The 26561-nt window shown below is 38.5% G+C and overlaps 1 protein-coding gene across 1 annotated transcript; it reads right to left on the reverse strand.

Moving 5' to 3' along the window:
- On the reverse strand, nucleotides 1–26086 carry LOC110892332. The gene is made up of 2 exons (XM_022139503.1): nucleotides 25729–26086; nucleotides 1–197 (listed from the first exon to the last, which is right to left on the reverse strand). The coding sequence occupies exons 1-2, from the start codon at nucleotides 26084–26086 to the stop codon at nucleotides 1–3; spliced, it is 555 nt and encodes a 184-aa protein (XP_021995195.1).
- Nucleotides 26087–26561: the final 475 nt, after the last annotated feature.

Consider the following 26561-nt stretch of genomic DNA (forward strand, 5'->3'; position numbering starts at 1 on the left):
CTATATACCCGTATGTCTTTCTTTCATTTCGTTCATCTTATCATCTATTACCGATAAGAGTGTGGTTTGTAGTCTATCGACAAACTGCGGTAGACTAGCTTCTAATTCCTTTCCGACTTCTTCGGAAATTGTCGCTTTCATCTCTCCAGTTATGTGAGATGCTAAATCTTCTCCGGTTGCACTGGACATTTCTTTAACTGAAAACTTCACAATAGTTAATCAATAACAATTCAGTTCATTTCCATTTCATTACATTGAAATTTATATCTGTTGGGATTGAACCCTACCAAGGAACAAATAATGTAAAGCCAAAACCGGATCACATCAGTGGACTAACAATAAAAAGCAGCCTACACTTTGCTTTCCCCTTGACAGTGGTATTCTAACAGCTGATGGATCCTAAGTACTGCTCACTACAACAACTGATGAATCAAACACTGATGAAACTCTAAAGAACTGCTGAAGACAAACACTGTTGCTCTATCTACTGCTGTTTCCTAAGTACTGCTGAAAGACACAAGCACTGCCCACTCAAAGACTGATCACCTTTGAAGAAAGCACTGAAGTTCAACATCAGTGCTCAGGCTACAACAGTGGAACGTGAAGCAGTTGTTATCTCTTGGTTTGTATTGTACTAATAATCAGATGTTGAATATCAGTAGTTTGTTTAGAACAGTGTATATAGTTGTTAGTTTGTTAGATGTCAATTTCATGGTGACGTCAGCTGAGATGCTTCAGTGGTTTGGTTTGCCTATAAATGGAGCAGTACCCTGTACTGTTAGATTTGATTGACTGAGTGGATTCTTCTTCTTCAGTCCAATCCTTTCATCTTGTGCAACCAACCTTGGGGTATTAGGCTGAGGGGGAGCTTAGTTCTGTAAACATGCTGTAATTATTTGCTTTGTATTTCAATCATTCAACATAATGAAAAGAATTTGTTTATCAAACTATTTTCCTCTTTGATTGTGTTTACAAAGTTTGTATCCATTTCCGCTACACTTTATATCATTTCATATATTCTGACTGTTCAATTTATACAAACAAACACAATCATGAGAGCCTCCGATCCTAACAATATCACACATACTTAATCATAAGTAATGTGTTATTCCTTTTCGGTTTGGTCAAGTATATAACTTGCCTCACCTTTCATACTTAGTGTATTTCCCGGGTTCGAGCGTATTTATACACTCCTCCAATACACTTTTCACATATTTTACATCATTTAAATCTATATATCTAGACTCTTTTATAAGTAACTCTTACCAGATGTCTTGATCAAGCTTTGAACCGAACACACTTTATCTTAACGAGGCTCTGATTACCAACTTATAAGGCCCTTTCGACAATTTAATAAATTTTATAATGTATATAGTGCATTCACATGCCGTTTTCAAAAACATTAATATAACGACATTTACATAAGTTCCATAACCTTAAAACCAAGTTTACAAAATTTTAGAACATTCTATTTTACTAATACATACTTAACTTGCAAAGCATTAGTTCAATATTTACAAGGTTGGACAAAACAACTCCAAAGATTTTAGTAACAAAAGTCGTGATTTAGTTGCGAAAGCTTCAATTATGTGTGTATTCGGTTCTTTCATTTGCTTGATCGCCATCTGTCTATTTAATATAGTTACATACCATCCAAACACCCAAAATTGTTAGTTTATGATAGTTAAGACTTGGTTGGATGAATTCATGTGGTCAAAACACACAACAACAACAATTTCAGCGAAGTTAATCCCGTCGCATGCAGCGACGGGAAGGGCTGTTTGGTGTCGCGCGACGCGACATGGGTCGTGGGACGCGACGACGATACCGGTATGTGTCGCGTGACGCGAGCAAGCAGTTTTGGTAGAAAGATTGTTTCAAAACCCTTCACATTCCCAGCTTAACTAAACTTTACGAAAAGCATCATAACTTGTCTGTTATTGATCCGAATTAGGTCCCGTTTCTTCCTACATGATAGGTAATTCGATCCTCTACAACATAGAATCAAAATCCAACATCATGATTTACAAGTTCTTATCTTTATGCAATCAGAAATCATAAATATTCACAATTTGTTTGACCCATTTAGAACTATGAACAATAACTTGATTCATGACTTCAAAACTTCTATAAAAAACAATATACGTCATCATATTTGCTGATTCCAGGATCCGGCGAGTTTGACGGAGCTTCGGTCCCGAAACGACGTGTTCGGTGCGTTTGTTATGACTAAGAAAGGAGTAGAAGATAGATCCGACACCGAGCAATCACTTACAATCTGGTTTCTATTGATTATTCAAATTTACAAACCACGACACCAGTTGGACAACATTTCCCCTTTGGGAACCAAAAGCTTGTCCAAATGGGAACCCCATGTCCCTATTTATAGACAACTACATATGTGTCCATCCGATCGGATTGCCATCCGGCCGGATGGTCATCCGTCCGGATGGACCTTTATATTATCAAAACCGTGTCCAACTAATCCTATTCTATACAATACTCAACACACGCTCTATCTAACTATTCGCACAGTGGCGGACGTATGAAATATGCACCAGCAATATTTATATTACGGCACATTATATGTAAGTTTATGTGTCGTTATCAAAGTGCATATCACCTATTTGAAACATTTAACGTATTTAGCGACATCCATCGCCTCAACCCGCCAAAGTTCATTACTTTGATGATTTTGACCCATTTGGTTACATTAGCGAAATCCATCGCCTTATTACAACCAAACATGTATTATTCAAGTCATTTTGATTCGTTCAACTGGGATCCACCACTTTTACACTTGTACTTTATCGCAAATTTCTAATTATTCTTGTTCGGCTAATACAAATGAAATCCTCCATTTATTAATAACCGAACATCATAACGATGTAAATATTATTCAAGCAACTAAACATAAAATACTAGACTTGTATTCATTCTAATTTAACCATAACATCAATCAATTCTCAACTAATTTCCGCTACAAGAAACCATGTCAATTCAAAACAACACCAAATATAAGAATTTAACATACCTTCTGATATATTAACTTATGTGATCACAATTCTAGATTGGAGTCGATTTCAAATTCGATTCCTCCTTTGATTTTGAGAGAAATTGATGATTCTAGGGTTTTTGTGAGAAGCTCTTTTGGTTCCTATGGTTTTGATCGAATGAACACGCACACGTAGGTGTGTTTTTTTTGTTTATCTCATGTTTTAAAAACATAAGTTTCAATTAAGTATATTTCAGTCCCTCTAGTTTCTAATTTTTATAAAATGGTTAAAATCCTTTGATTCCCCATCTGTTATAACATGATTTAACTAGGTTAGTTATTCTTAATTTTAAATCTTACTATTTTATTTTCGATATATATATTTATACATGTATTCCTGTATATATAATTTAATATTTTTAGGGGTGTTACAACCTCCCTTTCACGAATCCAAATTGGTTTACTAAAACCTGAGTTTCTCTTCTAATTTTAGTTTAGATTACCCTTTCCCAGAGCTTCATAGTGTGACTTAGCAGTTTGATTCCTTTATAGTTCCCACAACATTATGTGTCTCCTTTATTCTTGTATAAAGTCACCACGACGCTACTCCTCCACTGATCTGGCATTTTTCCAGTCTTGGAAATACGATTGAACAAAAGTGTTGACCATCTGACTCCTTCTTCCCCTAAACACTTCCACACGTCAATCGGTATGTTGTCCAAACCCACTGCCTTGCCTCTACTCATTTTCCTAAGTGCCATCCTCACCTCTTCATGTGTGGTCCTCCTGCAGTAGCAATTATTTTGTTATCGCTTTTGAGTCCTGGGATTGTTGATATCTTGTTGGTATGCCCTACCGTCGTTTAAAAGATTATGGGAGTAGGTTTTCCATCTCAACTTAATGTCATGTGCCTTGACTAAAACACGTCCATCATCTCCTTTGATAAACTTTACTACTCCTAGATCTTATCTTCTTCGCTCCCTAGCTTTGGAAATCTTAAACATATCATGCTCCCCCTCTTTCGTTTCCAAACGTTCATACATTTGTTTATAGGTTGTGTTTTTTGCCTCGGTCCCGCCTTTTTCGCTTCCCCTTTTGCCTTCTTGTATATCTCCCTTACCCTCAGCCACTCCTCCTCTTCTGTGCACCTCAAAGGTCTCTAAAACTTTGTTGCTTATCCTTTATTTTGGTATGCACGTCTTCATTCCACCACAAGGACTCCTGATGCCCACTAGTCTTTCCTGTTGTGACCCCTAGCGTCTCATTCGCTACTGTAGTGATCGTAGTCAGCATAGCCTCCCACATACGGTTTGTGTCGTCACCTAGTTGCATCGATGTTATCGAGTTCTAAAAGTGACAATAGAATTAAGATAAACTGATTTCATTTCATAGATTATTCATGCCGTGTGGCTTTTTATGGAGTCTTTTATTAGATTTAGATATATGAACTTCTTACCTATAGTGATTTTTGTTGTTTTTTAATTTTTGTCTTCTGTGAATTTTTTTTAATCTTTCCTTTTTCTTTTCTATTTTTGGTTTTTCATTTTCTTTTTTAAGTTTAAATCAAACCTGGTGTTATACATGTAACAAAATGAACCGTCTAATACTAACCAAACAATATCAGTACCGAAATTGATATTCGTTTTTATGGCTTCGATTGATGTAAACACATTTGATATTTTTTTGGTCGTATCATTACTTTTTTTTTGTTTTCCTTTCGGTAAGTGTCGGTATCTTAATGAATCGGACCAATATCAAACAAATTCCTGCTATTAACAGTATTTTACTGTTGCGTCTACATTTCCATTAAAGATTCGGTCGCCTCGCCGCAGAGCACGAATTTAACCCACTAATTTAATATAATAAGTAAATAAGCACGAAATAATGTTACTATATATGGAGCTGAGATCTAGAACAAACATCTTTTAACATTCAAATGGTACAACTCCCATTGACCATAAGCTTGACATTAGAACACAGTCGAATCTTGGAAGTTTATTAATGAGCCTACCTCAGCATAGAAAACCTGAAATGATATAGGCTCAAGCTCTATCAATATAAACAAGTTGCGGTTTCATACATAGGTGATTATTAGACATAGGTGAAATATTTTGAAAATTAGTTTCGTTATGACGTAAGTAAATAAATAAAAAAAGTTGGGTGAATGCATTCTCATTGGCTATATGATGTGGGTTCACGGTCCTTGCCACATCACCCTAACAGCGCCGCAACACCGATTCCAGGACGTTGTGGTGGTGGTGGTGGTGGGGGGGTGGTATGGGTGGGTTTGCCAGCCAAATAACGAGCGCTAAAGGTATGACATGGGGGAGGTGGCATATACCCATCACCAATCAGATTTCTTTTATATTACTTTCCTTTTTATATAGTTAAAGGATGCTTTATTACACATCGTCAATGTTAGGGGGGAGGGGCACCACTGTTGTCCTAAAACATACATAGTGCTAAGGTGCCATGATAAAGCCCCTAGATCATATAGCCTTATTCCTAGTCATACACTGAGTATTTGGTTTGATTGATTTTATCTCTAAATGTCCTTGTAAAAACATGTTCCAAGTTTTATGCACCTGTTTAAGTACATGTTCTTTTTTTAAACTCCCATTTATTTAAGGCAACCATTCATTTATACCGTCTGTAATGGTTAATGCCTCCTTAAGGTATTTTTCACCACATCAGCATCATAACGTTCATTTAAAAATGTGTAATGTCTAATGCGCTTTCAATCATTACTTTCTATTTTGTTTTCTCTTCATTTGTCGTTAACCTAGAAGTGTCAATTCTCTTTATGCCCTTATAATGCCCACGGGTTGGTTTTAACGGTGTTATCAAGACACTTCACACTTTATAATGCCCTATTATGCATGTCTTAATATCATAGACGGGATATGTTCAGGAGTAGGGGTGCAAATGAGCCGAGCGGCTCGCGAGCGACTTGAGATCGGATCGAGAAAAAACTCGAAACGAGCCGAGCCTTCTCGAACCCAAGCCAAGCCGTATCGAACCCGAGCCGAGCTTGAGCGTAAGACAAAGCTCGTTTGTTATCGAGCCAGAGCTCAAACCTCACATGTGAAGCTTGTTAGGCTCGTCGAGCCTTATCGAGCCTTAGTGTAGATGACCCAAGCTTATTTAAACTTGTTTACAAACCGACCTCGAACCTAAAAATAAGCTTATTTAGTAAAGGAGACCAAGCCCGAGTTTCACTTATCGAGCTCGCGAGCCTAAAAGTCTATTATTTATATTATTTTTATTTAATATACTAATTAATAGATAATAAACGAGCCGAGCTCTCATAAGTTAATCGAGCTCGAGCCTGGTCGAGCTCGGGCTCGACTCGACTCGTTTGCACCCTATTCTGGACAACCTAAAAAATTGTATAAATAAAAATATAATTAAACTAAACATACATGAGGCAAGAAAAGTAATTTAAAATTAATGGACATAAGAATAAATGCTCCAACAAAATAATATAAAAATGGAAAGCGTTGGTGGTGGTTTGACTTGTACCTTCATAATCAGTTGCACTCTGTGGCGGCGGCTGAGACAGATAAGGTGACGGAAACCGTGGCATATAGGATTTGGTAGTGATAGAAAGGGAGAGTCGATAAGGTTGTGGTGGATTGGGTTTGGGAGTAATCAGTGGCTGACCCAATTCTTTAGTAGTCGTAGCCTGTGCTACGGCTCAAATGCGTATTTGTGGTGTATTTTTTTTTGTTTTATATCAAGGATACCCCTAACCAACCCAAACTTGTAGAATAAGGGAGCCCGATTGAAACAGTGGCCCGAGCAATTGCCCAAAATATTAATAATATGATTGAAATTGTGGCCCAATTAATTAGGTATTTGTTTTACTTTATTTATTTATTGTCATTCTTTTATATTGTATGATTGCACGGTAAACCTCTTTTTTATTACATACCTTTGATTTAATGGCTAGTTCCACCACTGGAGTGATAGAGAGGGAAAATGGCGGGGAGGGAGATGGCCGAGGGTTTTGGCAGATGTTGATTAGGGTTTGTAGAGAAAATTGAATGTTAAATTAAAATCGGGTATGGATCGGATGGGTGGGTTAGATTCGTGGGGGAGAAGAGTTGATGTATTAGAAAAATGCCACGTGGCTTTTTGTGTAGTCTTTTATTAGATTTAGATCTATGAACTTCTTAGCTATAGTGATTTTTGTCGTTTTTTTTTAATTTTTATCCTTTGTGAATTTTTTTTAATCTTTCCTTTTTCTTTTCTATTTTTGGTTTTGTATTTTCTTTTTTAAGTTTCAATCAAACCTGGTGTTATACATGTAACAAAATAAACGGTCTAATACTGACCGAACAACGTTAGTACCGGAATTGGTATTCGTTTTTATTGTTTCGATTGATGTGAACACATCGCGGTACTTTTTTGGTCGTATCATGACTTTTTTTTTTGTTTTTCTTTCAGCATGTGTCGGTATCTTAATGAACCGGACCCATATCAAACAAATTCCTGCTATTAACGTTATTTTTTCTGTTGCGTCTACATTTCCATTAAAAACTGGGTCGCCTCGCTGCATGGCGCGGATTTAACCCACTAATTTAATATAATAAGTAAATAAGCATGAAATAATGTTACTATATATAGAGCAGAGATCTAGAACAAGCATCTTTCAACATGCAAATGGTACAGCTCCCATTGACCATAAGCTTGACATTTGAACACTGTCGATCTTGCAAGTTTATTAATGAGCGTACCTTAGCATATAAAACCTGAAATAATATAGGCTCAAGCTCTATCAAAATAAACAAGTTGCGGTTTCATACATAGGTGATTATTAGACATAGGTGAAATATTTTGAAAATTAGTTTGTTATGACCTAAGTAAATAAATAAAAAAAAGTTGGGTGAATGCATTCTCATTGGCTATATGATATGGGTTCACGGTCCTTGCTACATCACCCTAACAACGCCACAACACCGATTCCAGTACGTTGTGATGGTGGTGGTAGGGGGGGTATGGGTGGCTTTGCCAGCCAAATAACTAAAAGTTTAGGTTCTGGGAAATTCTCTGATGATAATTATTGATGAAGAGAACCCCTTTTTATAGGGAACAATACAAGCTAACCGTAATATGTAAATACGGAAAAGATACACTTAAATAATACAAAGGCTATCTCTAACAAATATACAATATTCATCTAAATAATAATAATAATATCTGCTAAGACTCCCCCGCAGTTTGAACGGGTGAAGGTCCAACGCTCAAACTGGATCTGAATGACTGAAACAACTGCTTAGAGAGCCCCTTTATGAAGATATCCGCATACTGAAGAGCAGATGGAACATGCAGTACCCGAATGTGTCTGATTCGAACCTTCTCACGACGAAATGAATGTCAATCTCGACATGTTTTGTAGGTTGATGTTGCACAGGATTATCCGAGAGATAGACAGCCGAAACATTGCCACAATATACGATGGAGGCCTTTCGTAAGGGTGTATGCAGCTCAAGCAATAAGTTGCGTAGCCAAGTGGCTTCCGCAACTGCGTTAGCAACCCCACGGTACTCAGCTTCAGCACTCGAACGTGAAACAGTAGGTTGTCGTTTCGAAGACCAAGACAATAAATTATTACCCTAAAACACACAATAGCCACTAGTAGAACGTCTCGAATCAGGACAACCCCCCCCCCCAATCAGCATCTGAGTAAGCAACTAAGTCATGACTCCTTGATTTAACAATACGAATCCCGTAATCAAGCGTACCCTGTATATACCGTATAATGCGCTTCATGAAAGCATAATGGGGTTCCCGTGGGTCATGCATGAATAAGCAAACCTGTTGGACAGCGTAGGAAATATCTGGACGAGTAAAACTCAGGTACTGTAAGGCCCCCACAAGGCTGCGATACAAAGTGGGATCTGCTACAGGGGGACCGTCAGAGGCACTGAGATTGGACGAGAGGTCCACAGGTGTGTGACAGGGTTTGCAAGCAGTCATGTTGGCACGCCCAATGATTTCCTTTGCATACTGATGCTATGATAAAAAGAGACCGGTAGGCAGTTGATCAACTTTGATGCCAAGAAAATGATGAAGACGTCCTAAGTCGGTTATAGCAAACTCTTGTGAGAGAGTGCCAATGATATCTTGAAGCAAAGTGTCTTTAGAAGCTGTTAACACAATATCGTCGACATATAGCAATAAACAAGCAATATTGGCGGGATCCCGCTGATAAACAAATAAAGAGTGGTCACATGCTTTGCTTTTAAACCCCTGCGAAGTGATAAAAGTTGAAAACCGTGTATACCATGCTCGTGGCGCCTGTTTAAGACCATACAAGGACTTTTTAAGGCGACATACAAACTCGGGATGCTGTTGATCAACGAAGCCTGGGGGCTGGTGCATGTAGACTGTTTCATTCAGATGTCCGTGTAAGAAAGCATTTTTGACATCCAGCTGATGAATCGGCCAATTCCTGGTGACTGCAAGATAAAACAATCCTGATAGTTGCTGGTTTAACAGCCGGACTAAACGTGTCCTCACAATCAATCCCGACAGTCTGAGAATTCCCGTTGACACCCAAACGGGCCTTATAGCGTTCCAAGGAACCATCAGACCGAAATTTATGTCGAAATAGCCACATGCAACGTATTACGGGGCGGTCAGTCGGTCTGGGAACGAGTTCCCAAGTATGATTATCCTGTAAAGCAGTAAATTCGGTCCTCATAGCACTCAACCAATTAAAATCATCAAAGGCCTTGGCATAGGTTTTGGGGACCGGTGAGATGGTATTGGGAGTGAGATGGATAGAAGTGGATGTGGAACGTGATTTGGAACGGGTAATCATTGGATGTTGATTAATAGGAGGTGGGTCGGATTGGTGTGAGGCTGTGGGTTGTGTGGGTGGAATATGGGCCGTGGTGGGTGGGGGAAGAGGTAGGAGGAGGCCGAGGGCGACGACTGTAAGTGATGAGATAGGGAGTGGTAGGTGAAGGCCGAGTGGTAGGTGAAGCAGGGATGAATGAGAAACCGGGAGGGGGTGAGTCATCGAGAAAATGATAAGTCGTAGGCGTTTGTGGGATGGTATAGGGAAAGGTAGTTTCGTCAAAAGTAACAGGACGGGAAATATGGACTTTACCAGTGGTAGGGTCGAAGCACCGGTATCCTCAGAAGTCCGGAGGATAACCAAGGAAAATGCAACGGATGGCTCTAGGGTAAAGCTTATGGGGTTGGGTGGCGGAAGTGTTGTGGTAGCAAGCACACCCAAAAACGCGTAAATGCTCGTAATCGGGGTGACGAAGATAGAAGGCGAAGGTCGGTGTGTAGAAATTTAATCTTTTGGTGGGTAATATGTTATGGAGGTATGCGGCGGTGTGAAGGGCTTCGACCCAAAAAATGGGGGGTAGGTTTGCGTGGATTAGGAGGGCGCGTATGATGTCGTTTAGACGACGAAGCATACGTTCGGCCCTTCCATTTTGAGAAGAGGTTTGGGGGCAAGAGAAGCGAAATAATTGTCTACGGTGGGTGGCAAAGCTTTTAAAGGCATGATTATCGAATTCACCCCCAAGGTCACTTTGAAAAGTTTTTATTTTACATTGAAATTGTGTAAGAATTAGTGTATGAAATTTAGCAAAGGTAGGAAAGGCCTCGGATTTAAATTTAAGTGGGTAGACCCAAACGAAGTGGGAGAAATTGTCAACAAGCACCATGTAATATTTGTAACCGGTTTTGCTCGTGACTGGGGAGGTCCATAAATCACAGTGTACTATGTCAAAAGGTGCAAAAGTAAAAGAATTTGATACTGAGAAGGGTAAACTTTTACTATTTGAAAGTTGACGTGAATTACAAACATTAGACAAATTATTTTTATTACACGAAAAATTGAAAGTACGACGTAATAAATCTAAAACTTGATTCCCGGGGTGGCCGAGACGCTCGTGCCAATGTAGTGTTGGAGTTGAAAGAAAGCATGCTTGCGGAGGTAGTTGAGGTGGAGTGAAAGGATAGAGGTCCCCGGTACTTTTGTTTCTTGAAAGAGTCCGTTTATTGTAGAGATCCTTCAAAGAAAAACCAAACGGGTTAAATTCAATAGACACATTATTATCACGAGTGACACGTCGTACAGAAATAAGATTTCTAATGATATGAGGGCTGTGAAGGATATCGGGTAAAATGTATGTTCGATTTGGTAAAGAGCGGAAGCCAGTGCCCGTGCTTTTAATTGGAATACAAGTACCATTACCGACCATTATTGACCTGCGTACAGGACATGAACTGGGAATAATTATTTTACCTGGATTACGTGCCGAATGGGAGCCTGCTCCGGTATCCATTATGTCATTAGTCCAGGAGTTGTTCAGGTTCATTTGCATATTGGAAAAGGCTGCACTTAGATCTGATGGGCTCAGGGCATCATACCCATATTGTTGCGGCCTAAACTGAGGGGAAGAGTACTGGCCTGGAGCAGCAAAGTGGGCTGGAGAATTAGTAGGGGCTGACTGATTAAAGGCAGAACCATTAGTGGGCCGCCAATTGTTTTGGGTTGGGTAGGGGCAGGGGGTGTAGTCCACCAGGCCCAATTGGGGTACGGTGAGTTGTATGCTGAAGGATTCCCTGCTGTCTAGAATGAGCGGCCATAGCCAGCCCCACCACCCCGGTTGTCGCGGCGACCACCGCCGCGTCTGCCACGTCCGCGACCTCTTCCCCTTGATTGGTTGCTGGTAGTAGACTCGTTGGGGTGATCAGAAGTGGTTGTGAGAGCCGGCTGTGGTGAGGAGTTGCTGCTGGAGTTCGCTGCTACCATAACAGAGGAAATGTTGCCTTTTTGTGATTCAATGCAAATGGCCTCATCTTGAAGGAGAGAAATAGCAAGATCCCAGTCGGCTTCCTTGTTATTGATAAAGGAGGAGGTGGTGTTGTACTAAGCAGGAAGACCGCGAACCACTTGTAAGACTAATTGTGCATCGGTGACGGGGTGATCGACATCTGGAAGTTGAGTGGCGAGGTTCTGCAGTTGTTGACAGTAATCATCCAGGGATGCGCAAGCTAAGAGGGACAGATTGCAGAATCGAGTTTCGAGTGCCGCTGCTCGTGTCACACCCCGACTACGTAAAACAACAAAACGTGGCGGAAACGTCGGGGAGTGTTGTAACAGAATCATTGTTTCACAACCATGGATTAAACAAATTTCATTTTATTGAATTAAATGAGTTACAATGTCTTAACAATAAAGAAACATAACAAAATTAACTAGTCTTGCATCTTTTAATGTCACTAAGGCCTCGTCCAATCCTATGTGAGCATGCATCAATATCATCATCAAATATCATCAACTATTGTACCTGAAACACATGTGAAAATACGTCAGCATAAAAATGCCGGCGAGTACATTGGTTTTATGAAAAACAGGATTCATGACTTAGGTTTAAGAAAATGTTTAACCAAAAACTTGTCATAAATCCAGTTTAAGTGTTTGCTTTTATAAAACGTTTGAAAATCGATGATAGATAGGTATAGTTAAAAAGAATGATGTAAGGTTAAGTGAATAACCAAGTAAAAAAGGAGTTTGTATAAAACAAACTGTTTTGTAAAACAATGTCTTGTGAAAAATATGTTATTTGTGTAAAAATGTATAAGTCCAAATGAATGATTTAAATAACGCTACCCCATGTAATATAATACAAGCACTTATATATAGAAAGTACCAGCGGCGTATCCACCATGCTTGTATCACATTACACACGTCTCGTTACTCAAATCACTTACCCACATAAACCATCAATGTAAATTGCCTATGTCTAAACCGTTGTTAAATGTCAATCAAGTAATGTGTAAACAAAATGTCATATATGGTAAGTGAAATATGTAATAACCAAACCATAGGTAAGAATGCACAAACAATGTACTAAGTATGCGACGGATGGACATACATAGCATGATACAAAGTATAAGATGTCTTGTAAAACGATGTACTAAGTATGCACACAATGGGCATACATAGCATGTGATGTGAAATGTACTAAGTATGATTAACATACATAGCATGTGATGTAAAATGTACTAAGTATGATGAACATACATAGCATGATATGTAAAATGTACTAAGTATGATGAACACACATAGGATGATATGTAAAATGTACTATGTAGGATGAACATACATAGCATGAAATGTTATGTAAAACGATGTACTAAGTATGCACACATTGGGCATACATAGCTAAAACATAATAAAATCATGTACTAATAGTGTACTAGTGAACATAGCAAATATATGATATAAAAGCATGAAATCATGAAAGTAACAAGTAGGCACTGTTTCACCCCAAAATGTTTGGAAAACAGTAAAAGAGGGGTCTATGTACTTACTTGAGATTGCTTAGAAGTCCTAGGATAACCGCCAAGCAAAGCTAGAAGATCACGGAATCAAACGACACCTATATAGGTATCTACATTAATAAACGGACCTATCGGAGGATCGGGTAGTACGAGGGTTTGTAAACCAAATAAGTATGGGAACTTATGTAATATGGTTTAACAAAGCCTACATACTAAAACGAAACCTATCGTAGGTGCTTTTGACCCATTACGACCCGTTTAGGTAGCTTATGCCACTTTAACGCGTCGTTTGCGTAAAACGCATTCGGAAAGCCTAACTAGTCCTATGACAAGTATTATATGCCTTATCATGTCTAATATTGTTGCTAAATCAGTTTAGATGTCAAAAATTAAGTTACATATGCTTAAAATGAATTTATGCGTAAAAAGGGCATTTTGGTAATTTACCTAAGGCATATAAACTACCTATCATACAACTACTTAAACGACGTGACCATAAGGTATAACCTCGGAAGGTTATTCCCTATACAACTATGGTCACCTAAAACGTTTGGTCGGATCCTAATGATCGACCAAATGGGTCGGGTTCGAAAGTATAAGCGATTGATTAGATCGCTTACCTTTACGACCCTAAACAAGCACAACTCTAAAAGTGACGAGCTAAACATGCTAGAACATGTTTAGTAAGGTTAGAAAATAGGTTTGGTATTAAAACAAACGGTTTTAATACCCTAGAGTAGTTTGGTTACAAAATACGCGAGAAAACGTATTTTGGCCAAAACTACGACTCGTCACTGAGCCTAGATAACGTGGTAATCAGTAGGTATAGTTACTAGGGACTATAACCATCGTGATTACGCTCACGTTATGAAGTTCAAACGAACTTCGCGTTGACCATAAACTGGTCAAAGCAGGAAGTCAAACACAGTTTGACTTAAACGCTAAAACGAACGAAAAACGCGAAAGAATACTTACAGAAGGTCCCCGCAAGGTTTGATTCCAAGTAATCTCAGGTAGGAAGTGCACAAACATAACCACTTAGAGAAAACTCAGATCAAATGTGAGGAAGATGGGCAAATGGGTTGGGTATTTATAGGAAAGGCACAACCGTTAGGATCATTTCTCGATAATCGAGCTTCAATCTTGGCCCTCCACTTGTGCCCATTGTTTTACAATACAAGGGGTGACTAAAAACCATCAAAATCAGCCCCTAGATTGATCAAAAATATGTCCAAGTTCAACGAATACAAGCTGCTGTTTTGAAAAATGGTTTTCTTTTACTGGGCATCTCAGGCGGCCCGCGTCAGCATTCAGACAAAACTCAGGCGGGCCGCCTGGCCTTGTCTGATCTGCACAACTATTCAGAAATGGCAGTTTTAGTACCTGTTGCATATTTAAGCCATTTTCAACACTTCTAAGGCCCGTAAAGCCAACTTTAAGGCCCTAAAATGATGCCTAAACATTGTGGACCTAAAAAATGCTCAAGAATATCTCGGATGTCGGTTCGTTTGGTCGTACGATTGCGTTATTCGCTTAATTACGACGGGAGTCGTAACGAACGCAAAAACGATCCAAATTAAGCGACGAATGAAATTTTATCATGCCAAACACTAAAATAAAATATTTTAATGCTTACATAATTTTTTGGAAGTCCGGAAGTATTCAGAACGTAAAATATGCGCGAAAATGCAAACTTATGCACTTTTTGATGCTTTTAGTCCCTGAATGAGCATAAAGTTTATTTTAGCGCACCGAACATCTCAAAACCTAATTCTAAGCTATGTAAAGGATGTTTAGTGTGTTTTTAACATATGGCCATGTTCCGGAATGTTCATTACAGTTTAAATTGACATACTTCCGGAGTTTGTCGAATTTAGTCCCTGTAAGCGAATAAACTTGATTTCGGCATACCAAACCATCCAAAACTTATTTCTAAGTTATGTAAGGGTTATTTAAGGTATGTTAAGCCTATGTCACTATTTCGGAGTGTTTGTTGCATTAAACTGGTTATATTTACGCATCAGATCGCGTATAACCTTCCAGAAAGCGATTTAAAGCCTGAAATCGAACAAGAATCAATATGTGCAAACGATACACATATTTATACAAATCCCAAGTATGAGATACAATATTTCATTAGCTTGGTATTTGTGTGATGGTGGTGGTGACACAGGTGTCACAGTCTCCCCTACTTTAGGAAATTTCGTCCCGAAATTTATTCGTCGGAGTCTATTTTGTGACTTTGTGTCAAATAGCCACCAAAGATATGCAAGGCAATATCCTGTCATTTCCTTAACGGAGAGTCTTCAAAAATGGAAATGAAGGAAAAATCAGGGATATTCATTTCCCTTCGATGGAAAATTTTCAGAAACGAAAATGCACAGAATGAGTCATTTTCCTTAGTGGGTATCCTTTAGAAACGAAAATGCACGGAATGAGTCATTTTCCTTAATGGGTATCCTTTAGAAACGAAAAATGCACGGAATGAGTCATTTTCCTTAATGGGTATCCTTTAGAAACGAAAATGCACAGAATGAGTCATTTTCCTTAATGGGTATCCTTTAGAAACGAAAATGCACGGAATGAGTCATTTTCCTTAATTTCTTCAGATACGAAAATGAACGGAATGAGTCATTTTCCACAATTTCTTCAGAAACGAAAATGAACGGAATGAGTCATTTTCCACAATTTCTTCAGATACGAAAATGAACGGAATGAGTCATTTTCCACAATTTCTTCAGAAACGAAAATGAACAGAATGAGTCATTTTTCCACAATTTCTTCAGATACGAAAATGAACAGGGTTAACTCTAGATACACGACAAAACTTGCTGTGGTTTCTGTGCACTAAATTCCATAATTATGTATGCATCCATAATTACGTAATTCCTTGCACAGTCCGCACAGTTTGTTTTGTAATGTTTTGGGGAAGAATATCAAACTTGTGATGACGGTGACTAGACTACCATAGGGTCCTTTTAATTAGATCAATAAATGATCTCTTTAATTAGACCACCTATGGAGTCCTTTCAGCTATATCATCACATGATATTCCTAACTAGATTTTTAGATCAATCTGTTTAACTAGACCACTCAAGGGGTCTAATTATGGAATAGTACAATATAATTCAAGGGTCCTTACTATCACGTAAAAGCCCATTGAGGATTTAATATAGTACCTTTGGATATCCTACTATGAATCCCTTATACAAAGATATGGAAGATTCTACGAGGATTTGGATAACAAAAATTGGATCACAAAAACATAAAAAGGAACACATAATCACATAGTTGTTTAACTTGGTTATTAATTTGTTATTAACTTGTTATTGATTGAAAATGGATATGGAAACCAGTAGATGGACTTCAATGTCCTCTGGAATTTATCTGAAAAGATAGGAAGATCTTCCAAAAATTCGATTCTTGATTACAAGGAATCACCACATTCGAATTAAGGTATACAACAATTAAGGACTTACAGAAATACCCTTAGGTATCCCATCAAGGATTGGGTATTCATCCAGAGTTGTAACTTGCGCTTTGTACTTCGTTTTCTTTGGAGAAAACGGGTACTTATGATTTTCGTGGAAAAATGCAAGAGATCATAAAATGGAAGAAATTTTGGGGTAGTATGTTCTTTAAGGAATACGATTCCTTGATTGTCGGTATTGTAAGGGATATGTTCTTTATACATACAACCTCATAAATACATTGCAATGTAAATAAAAGATTTATTTATAAACAATGATAATAATTGTTTCATGGACCTTGACAACAAAAGAAAATAACACACAAGACATGATTATTTCTAAAGGGTGTTGTCTTCTAGTCGGTCAGATGCTCATCACTGTGCTGGATTAGCATTAGCAAGCTTTGGGCAATGTGACAACTGTGCTCTGTAATCTCTGTACGATGAAAAACAATGTTGATTATTGATAAAACAATGTGCTTTGGTGTTATTATATGTGTTTTGGTGTTATTTTGTGTGTATTTGTGTTTGGTGATTTTATAATTCGATTCGATTCCAATTTCAAGCTCTGAATCGCTTTCTGGAAGGTTATACGCGCACTAATGCGTAAATATAACCAGTTTAATGCAACAAACACTCCGGAATAGTGAAATAGGCTTAACATACCTTAAATAACCTCCAAATAAATTAGAAATAAGTTTTGGATGGTTCGGTGTATTAAAATCAACCTTGTTCGATCGCAAGGACTATTTATGTCAAACTGCGAAACTATACCGATTTGTATAGTAACGAACACTCCGGAGCTTGATCATAAGTTAAACATACCCCAAATAACCTTTACATAGCTTAGAAATAGGCTTTGAAGGGTTTGGTATGCTAAAATAAACTTATTTGATCAATAGGGACAAAAAGCGTCAAAAAGTGCATAAGTTTGCATTTTCGCGCATATCTTATGTTCTGAATATATCCGGACTTCCAAAAAAAATTATGAAATCATTAAAATATTTTATTTCAGTGATTGGCATGATAAAATCCCATTCGTCGCGTAATTTGGATCGTTTTTGCGTTCGTTACGACTTCCGTCGTAATTAACCAAATAACGCAACCGTACGGCCAAACGAACCCACATCCTTGATGTCTTTGAGCATATTTTAAGTTCTCTATACTTTAATATCATTTTAGAGCCTTGAAATAAGGTTAAAGGGGTTTAAAAGTGCCAAAAAAAATCAAGTTTTACAAGTGCATGGACCATTTTTGAAAATTCTGGCAGATACATTGAACTTGGTCCATTTTTTTTAGGCATCCATGGTATTTCAAAACAATATGCCACACATGGATGGTTTTGATCCTTTTTTGTAATACCATTTGATGGTTTTAAGTATTCCCATGGTTTTGAAAACCATGTGCCCACATGTAAGGTCTAGATCAAAGCACGTTTTTCGACGAACGATCTTAACGGTTCTAGAAATCCTATATATACCCCATCCATTTCACTTCAAAACCCACAATTTGAAATCTGATTTATACTCTCTAAGTGGAAGTATGTGCTTCCTACCTGAGAGAAAAATCGGAATCAAATCTTGCGGGGACCTTCTGTAAGCGTTCTTTCATTCTTTTCATTCGTTTTAGCATTAAAGTCAAACTGCGTTTGACTTTCTGCATTGACCACTTTATGGTCAATGTGAAGTTCGTTTGAACTTTATAACGTGAGTGTAATCATGATGGTTATATTCCCTAGTGACTATACCTACTGATTTCCACGTTATCTAGGCTCAGTGGCGAGTCGTAGTTTCGGCCAAAATGCGTTTTCTCGCGTATTTTGTAACCAAACTACTCTAGGATGTCAAAACCGTTTGTTTTGATATCAAAACCTGTTTTCTAACTTAACTAAACATGTTTCGACATGTTTAGCTCGTCACTTGTTAGTTTAGTGCTTGCGTAGAGTCGTAAGTCAAGCGGACTAAACACCCGCTTAGACTTTCGAACACGACCCGTTTGGTCGATCATTAGGATCTGACCAAACACGTTTAGTGACCATAGTAGCATAAGGAATAACCTTCCGGGGTTATACCTTATGGTCACTTAGGTTTGATTAGTCGCATGATAAGTAGTTTATGTGCCCTTGGTAAATTACCAAAATACCCTTTTCATACATAATTGGTAATTAAGCATATGTAACTTAAACTTTTGACACGTAACTGATTATGTAATATAATTAAACATGTATGGCCATATAATACATGTCATAGGACCAGTTAGACGTCTCGAACGCACTTTCGCGTGCACGACGCGTTAAAGTAGCGTAAGCTACCTTAATGGGTAGCGATGGGTCGAAAGCACTTAGGTTAGGTTTCGATTTAGGATGTAGGCTTTGTTAAACCATATCACATGAGTTCCAACACTCATTTGGTTTACAAGACCTCATTCTGTCCGATCTTCCGATTTAGGCGTATAAGGTTTGACTAGTGGTTCGATTACTAGGTGCTACTTGATTCCTTTGGTTTGCTTGAGGTTGTTTGAAGTTCTATTGATTGAGGATACTTTGCACTTCATGTGAGTACATAGTTCCCCTATTTTACTGTTTTTAAATGTTTTGGGGTGATTCATATGTACGAAATGTTTTCAAAGTTTAAACGAGGATTTCAAAAACGATTAAAACGATTTTTACTAAACTAAGAACGATTTCGATAAAGTAAACGAACTTGTTGGTTGTAGTTACATAACGAATGACATTCATTAGCATTGATCAAGCCGGCCAGTATTAGGTTATGGTACCATAGGATCTGACAAATCCCGTTACTTTACTACACCCATGGTTATGTGTAGGGGTTGTGGGTAGCGACTTAATCTGATGTTTGTTAACTTACCCTTTGGTGGTTTGTTAATACGAGAACGAGTTGAACGATGGACGAGTCACAAAGGTTTGAATGTTGTTAACGAGACGACCATATATAAGTTTTCACAATTAAAACGATGACGATTTAAACGATTTGGAAACGAGTAAACGATTGGGAACGATTGGAAACGATTTGGGAACGAGTAAACGATTTGGGAACGATGTTAAACGATTTCGATAAACGATTGGTTTTTGGTTAAGTGTTTAGATAATGAGACGGGTGTAATATGGTGAAAACATGGTAGATACGCCGTTGGTACTTCTTATATATAAGTGTTTTCATAATATTACATATCGTGGCATTATTTAGTTCACTTGGGTAAACGATTTTGAAACGATGTCACACAACGATGTTTTTCTAAGAGATATAAACTATATGAGTTTTTAACGAGTTTTTACAAGATGTTTTACAAGTTGGTTTTCTAAAGCAAATGTTTTTGGGTTAAGAATCATGGCTACGAGGTTTTATAAACTATAACCCGCTTGATTTGAGTTGGTTAATTAAGTTGCAATATTATACTCTTTTCAAAACAAAGTTTTTAATAAAGTGTTGCAACACTTAAACTAGCCATGAATTCGACACTCCTATAAAACCTATGTACTCGCCAGCATTTCTTTGCTGACTAAGTTTTTACATATGTTTCAGGTGTTGATGCTTGAATGACTACTAGGATGCATGCGTCACATAGGATCTGGACGAGGCCTTAGTGACATAATAATAGTGATAGACGATGTAAAACTTGTTTATTCTATGTTAAGACAATGCAATGTTTAATATTATCAATAAAACAAAACTATTTTGTATCCATGGTTATGAAACAATAGCTTCTGTTGCAACACTCCCCGATGTTTCCGCCACGGTTTGTTGTCCTACGTGGTCGGGGTGTGACAGGCAATTTCTTCGGAAATGACCCATCTCGCCACAATTGTAGCAAGAACCTGGTGGAAAGCGAGCTTGAGCAGGATTGTTGTCAGCTTCATTTGGTGCAACTGCAGCTCGGCAAACCTTTGCTGTGTGACCTTTAAGTCCACAAATTTGGCATTCGTGGCACTTCACCCTAGCATGATGATGAAGGTTACATTGGTTGCACAAGGGTGAATTTCCATTGTATGGCTTCCTAGCAGGGGGTTGAGCTGGTTGGTTGGGGACGACTTGATCATTGTGAGTAACCATGGCGAAGTTCTGAGAAGCCTTTCGCTTCTTTGACTTCTTAGGGGATCCAGTCTGTTCATCCATGGTCTTTGATTCCTCGATTGGTTTCGATTCATCGACCGGTTTCTTGTCACCCTTTCGGAAAAGCTTACGTTTCCTGATCTGAGATTCGGTTAGGGTAGCAGATAATTCAATGGCCTGTCTAACTGTGGTAGGATTACTACCAGTAACAATGTCCTGAACTGAGTCAGGGAGACCATCAATGTATTTCTCGATCACCTTATCCAAAGGCGTAACCATGGAAGGACACAACAGGCTCAGCTCCTCATATTGATCGGTGTAGGCTCGATGTTCACCGCTGTCTTGCTTAAGATCGTCGAATTCCCTTTTCCAGGGCCCTGATCTCATGACGAGGACAGAATTCCTTCATCATCAGAGCTCGAAGCTCTTCCCATGTTTGAGCTAGTGCCACATCGGCACCCCTATCTCTCATTACACCATTCCACCATGTTAAAGCCCGCTTTTCAAAGACACTAGATGCGAAATCTACCTTTCGCTCGTTTGGGCATTGAACATGCCTGAAGGTGCTCTCTAGACTCTCGAACCATTGCAGAAGTGCAGTCGCTCCTTGAGACCCAGAAAACTTTGATGGCTTAGCCGAGTTGAACGTCTTGAAGCTGCAGGGGGCATTATTGTTGTTGAGAGCTTGGTTGCATTGAGCAACGATGTTCGGGATTGCAGCAGTCATTTGCTGCGTAATGATAGCTGCCAGTTCTTCATTAGGTATCTGATTGTCGCGTCGTGGAGGCATTCTAAAAGGGAAACAAGAGAGAAACAAGTGAAATGGCATTGGGTAAGAATCGGAAATTACCGACCAAAAGCATGGGTGATGGTCATTTGTTTGAACCACGAAGCAAACAAACGACACGCAAAGGCTGAATCAAAGTAAATAGGTCCCCATAATGTATTGCGAACACATGCTTGCCTATAAGTGGACACTCACCCCAAGAGTTCCCAGGTAAGAGTGACTGGTCCGATACTGCGGATTTGTACGAACACTCTAGCCTTAGACAGAAAACTCAGGGTACAGGCACCCACTCTTCCAGTTTGCACGTGTTCACATTATTTAGACCCAAACTTTGACGGAATTTTGAAAACTTAAAGGGTTCGAAACCTTATAACAAAGGGTTCAAAACCTAGTAATCAATCATCCTAGAACAGATGATTAGTTTTCAAAGCAGATCAAATTTATGTTCTTGTTGTGGTTGTCACCTAAGGATAAGTGACGGTATTGTTTTATGACTAAACGCAAGTAAACTCGCGTTAGGGTCCTAGGAAGGTTATAGTCTAGGTCAAAGCATTACTAATAACCTAATTCTCTATAACCATTGGCTCTGATACCAACTTTTTTGTCACACCCCGACCACGTAAAACAAGAAAACGTGGCGGAAACGTCGGGGAGTGTTGTAACAGAATCATTGTTTCACAACCATGGATTAAACAAATTTCGTTTAATTGAATTAAATGAGTTACAATGTCTTAACAATAAAGAAACATAACAAAATTAACTAGTCTTGCATCTTTTAATGTCACTAAGGCCTCGTCCAATCCTATGTGAGCATGCATCAATATCATCATCAAATATCATCAACTATTGTACCTGAAACACATGTGAAAATACGTCAGCATAAAAATGCCGGTGAGTACATAGGTTTTATGAAAAACAGGATTCATGACTTAGGTTTAAGAAAATGTTTAACCAAAAACATGTCATAAATCCAGTTTAAGTGTTTGCTTTTATAAAACGTTTGAAAATCGATGATAGATAGGTATAGTTAAAAAGAATGATGTAAGGTTAAGTGAATAACCAAGTAAAAAAGGAGTTTGTATAAAACAAACTGTTTTGTAAAACAATGTCTTGTGAAAAATATGTTATTTGTGTAAGAATGTATAAGTCCAAATGAATGATTTAAATAACCCTACGCCATGTAATATAATACAAGTACTTATATATAGGAAGTACCAGTGGCGTATCCACCATGCTTGTATCACATTACACACGTCTCGTTACTCAAATCACTTACCCACATAAACCATCAATGTAAATTGCCCATGTCTAAACCGTTGTCAAATGTCAATCAAGTAATGTGTAAACAAAATGTCATGTATGGTAAGTGAAATATGTAATAACCAAACCATAGGTAAGAATGCACAAAGAATGTACTAAGTATGCGACGGATGGACATACATAGCATGATACAAAGTATAAGATGTCTTGTAAAACGATGTACTAAGTATGCACACAATGGCCATACATAGCATGTGATGTGAAATGTACTAAGTATGATTAACATACATAGCATGTGATGTAAAATGTACTAAGTATGATGAACATACATAGCATGTGATGTAAAATGTACTAAGTATGATGAACATACATAGCATGATATGTAAAATGTGCTAAGTATGATGAACATACATAGCATGATATGTAAAATGTACTAAGTATGATGAACATACATAGCATGAAATGTTATGTAAAACGATGTAATAAGTATGCACACATTGGGCATACATAGCTAAAACATAATAAAATCATGTACTAATAGTGTACTAGTGAACATAGCAAGTATATGATATAAAAGCATGAAAGCATGAAAGTAACAAGTAGGCACATGTGTTTCACCCCAAAATGTTTGGAAAACAGTAAAAGAGGGGTCTATGTACTCACTTGAGATTGCTTAGAAGTCCTAGGATAACCACCAAGCAAAGCTAGAAGATCACGGAATCAAACGGCACCTATATAGGTATCTACATTAATAAACGGACCTATCGGAGGATCGGGTAGTACGAGGGTTCGTAAACCAAATAAGTATGGGAACTTATGTAATATGGTTTAACAAAGCCTACATACTAAAAAGAAACCTATCCTAGGTGCTTTTGACCCATTACGACCCGTTTAGGTAGCTTATGCCACTTTAACGCGTCGTTTGCGTAAAACGCATTCGGAAAGCCTAACTAGTCCTATGACAAGTATTATATGCCTATCATGTCTAATATTGTTGCTAAATCAGTTTAGATGTCAAATATTAAGTTACATATGCTTAAAATGAATTTATGCGTAAAAAGGGCATTTTGGTAATTTACCTAAGGCATATAAACTACCTATCATACAACTTAAACGACGTGACCATAAGGTATAACCTCGGAAGGTTATTCCCTATACAACTATGGTCACCTAAAACATTTGGTCAGATCCTAATGATCGACCAAATGGGTCGGGTTCGAAAGTATAAGCGATTGATTAGATCGCTTACCTTTACGACCCTAAACAAGCACAAATCTAAAAGTGACGAGCTAAACATGCTAGAACATGTTTAGTAAAGTTAGAAAACAGGTTTGGTATTAAAACAAACAGTTTTAATACCCTAGAGTAGTTTGGTTACAAAATACGCGAGAAAACGTATTTTGGCCAAAACTACGACTCGTCACTGAGCCTAGATAACGTGGTAATCAGTAGGTATAGTTACTAGGGACTATAACCATCCTGATTACGCTCACGTTATGAAGTTCAAACGAACTTCGAGTTGACCATAAACTGGTCAAAGCAGGAAGTCAAACACAGTTTGACTTAAACGCTAAAATGAACGAAAAACGCGAAAGAATACTTACAGAAGGTCCCCGCAAGGTTTGATTCCAAGTAATCTCAGGTAGGAAGTGCACAAACACAACCACTTAGAGAAAACTTAGATCAAATGTGAGGAAGATGGGCAAATGGGTTGGGTATTTATAGGAAAAGCACAACCGTTAGGATCGTTTCTCGATAATCGAGCTTCAATCTTGGCCCTCCACTTGTGCCCATTGTTTTACAATACAAGGGGTGACTAAAAACCATCAAAATCAGCCCCTAGATTGATCAAAAATATGTCCAAGTTCAACGAATACAAGCTGCTGTTTTGAAAAATGGTTTTTCTGTTACTGAGCATCTCAGGCAGCCCGCATCAGCATTCAGACAAAACTCAGGCGGGCCGCCTGGCCTTGTCTGATCTGCACAACTATTCAGAACTGGCAGTTTTAGTCCCTGTTGCATATTTAAGCCATTTTCAACACTTCTAAGGCCCGTAAATCCAACTTTAAGGCCCTAAAATGATGCCTAAACATTGTGGACCTAAAACATGCTCAAAAATATCTCGGATGTCGGTTCGTTTGGTCGTACGGTTGCGTTATTCGCTTAATTACGACGGGAATCGTAACGAACGCAAAAACGATCCAAATTAAGCGACGAATGAAATTTTATCATGCCAAACACTAAAATAAAATATTTTAATGCTTACATAATTTTTTGGAAGTCCGGAAGTATTCAGAACGTAAAATATGCACGAAAATGCAAACTTACGCACTTTTTGACGCTTTAAGTCCCTGAATGAGCATAAAGTTTATTTTAGCACACCGAACACCTCAAAGCCTATTTCTAAGCTATGTAAAGGATGTTTAGGGTGTTTTTAACTTATGGCCATGTTCCGGAATGTTCATTACAGTTTAAATTGACATACTTTCGCAGTTTGTCGAATTTAGTCCCTGTAAGCGAATAAACTTGATTTCGGCATACCAAACCATCCAAAACTTATTTCTAAGTTATGTAAGGGTTATTTAAGGTATGTTAAGCCTATGTCACTATTCCGGAGTGTTTGTTGCATTAAACTGGTTATATTTACGCATCAGATCGCGTATAACCTTCCAGAAAGCGATTTAATGCCTGAAATCGAACAAGAATCAATATGTGCAAATGATACACATATTTATACAAATCCCAAGTATGAGATACAATATTTCATTAGCTTGATATTTGTGTGATGGTGGTGGTGACACAGGTGTCACAGCTCGGGCTTTCTTACTGCTGAGGTAAATCTTTTCAAGTTTATCCCAAGCCTGTTTAGCTGAAGTTGTATTGGGCAGGATCCGAGGCAGGATGTTGTCCGAAACAGTGCTTAGTATCCACTGCAGGACAAGGGCATCAAGTTCTTTCCATTGAGCGTAAGAAGGCTTGGCCTTAGGTGGAGAATCAGTGCCGTCAATGTGATCGGCAACCATGTACGCAACAACGTGAAGCTGGAACAACTGTACCCACGAGGAGTAAGTCACCGTGGTCCCGTCCAAGGTGCGAATCTTGGACTGGATATTTGTGACTGAGTAAGCTGGGTGTAGGGCGTTTGGTTTGGTGGCGGCAGCAGAGGAATCAAGTTTATCACCCATGGCTGAGAAGAAAACATGTGATCAGGGTTAAGGCTGTAAGAAGAGGGGCTGCTGACAGGGTTAAGGCTGTGGGAAGAGAGTCGAAACCCTAGGATCAAGAGAAAAAAAATGGTTAAGGCTGTGATACCATAAAAGTTTAGGTTCTGGGAAATTACACACTTGATCCCCGTGGTTGTAATTTCTGCACTCGGTGATTCTTATAAAGATGCGTGGCCCTTCTCCCTTTCTCTCTCTCTCTCTCTCTCTCTCTCTCTCTCTCTCTCTCAAATCCACCACCACCTGCACCTTAAACCCACCACCACCTCCACCTCCAGTTCCACCGTCAACCCACAACCACCACCTCCACCATCAACTTCAAACAGTCACACCCCAACGGATGGCGGAAACATCAGAGTGAGACGAAATAGATTGCTCATTGCACACAACACTACAACAACAACGACAACCATACCCAGTAAATCCCACAATTAGCAAA

This window comes from Helianthus annuus, chromosome 2 (genome assembly GCF_002127325.2).
Source record: "Helianthus annuus cultivar XRQ/B chromosome 2, HanXRQr2.0-SUNRISE, whole genome shotgun sequence".
Taxonomy (NCBI): domain Eukaryota; kingdom Viridiplantae; phylum Streptophyta; class Magnoliopsida; order Asterales; family Asteraceae; genus Helianthus; species Helianthus annuus.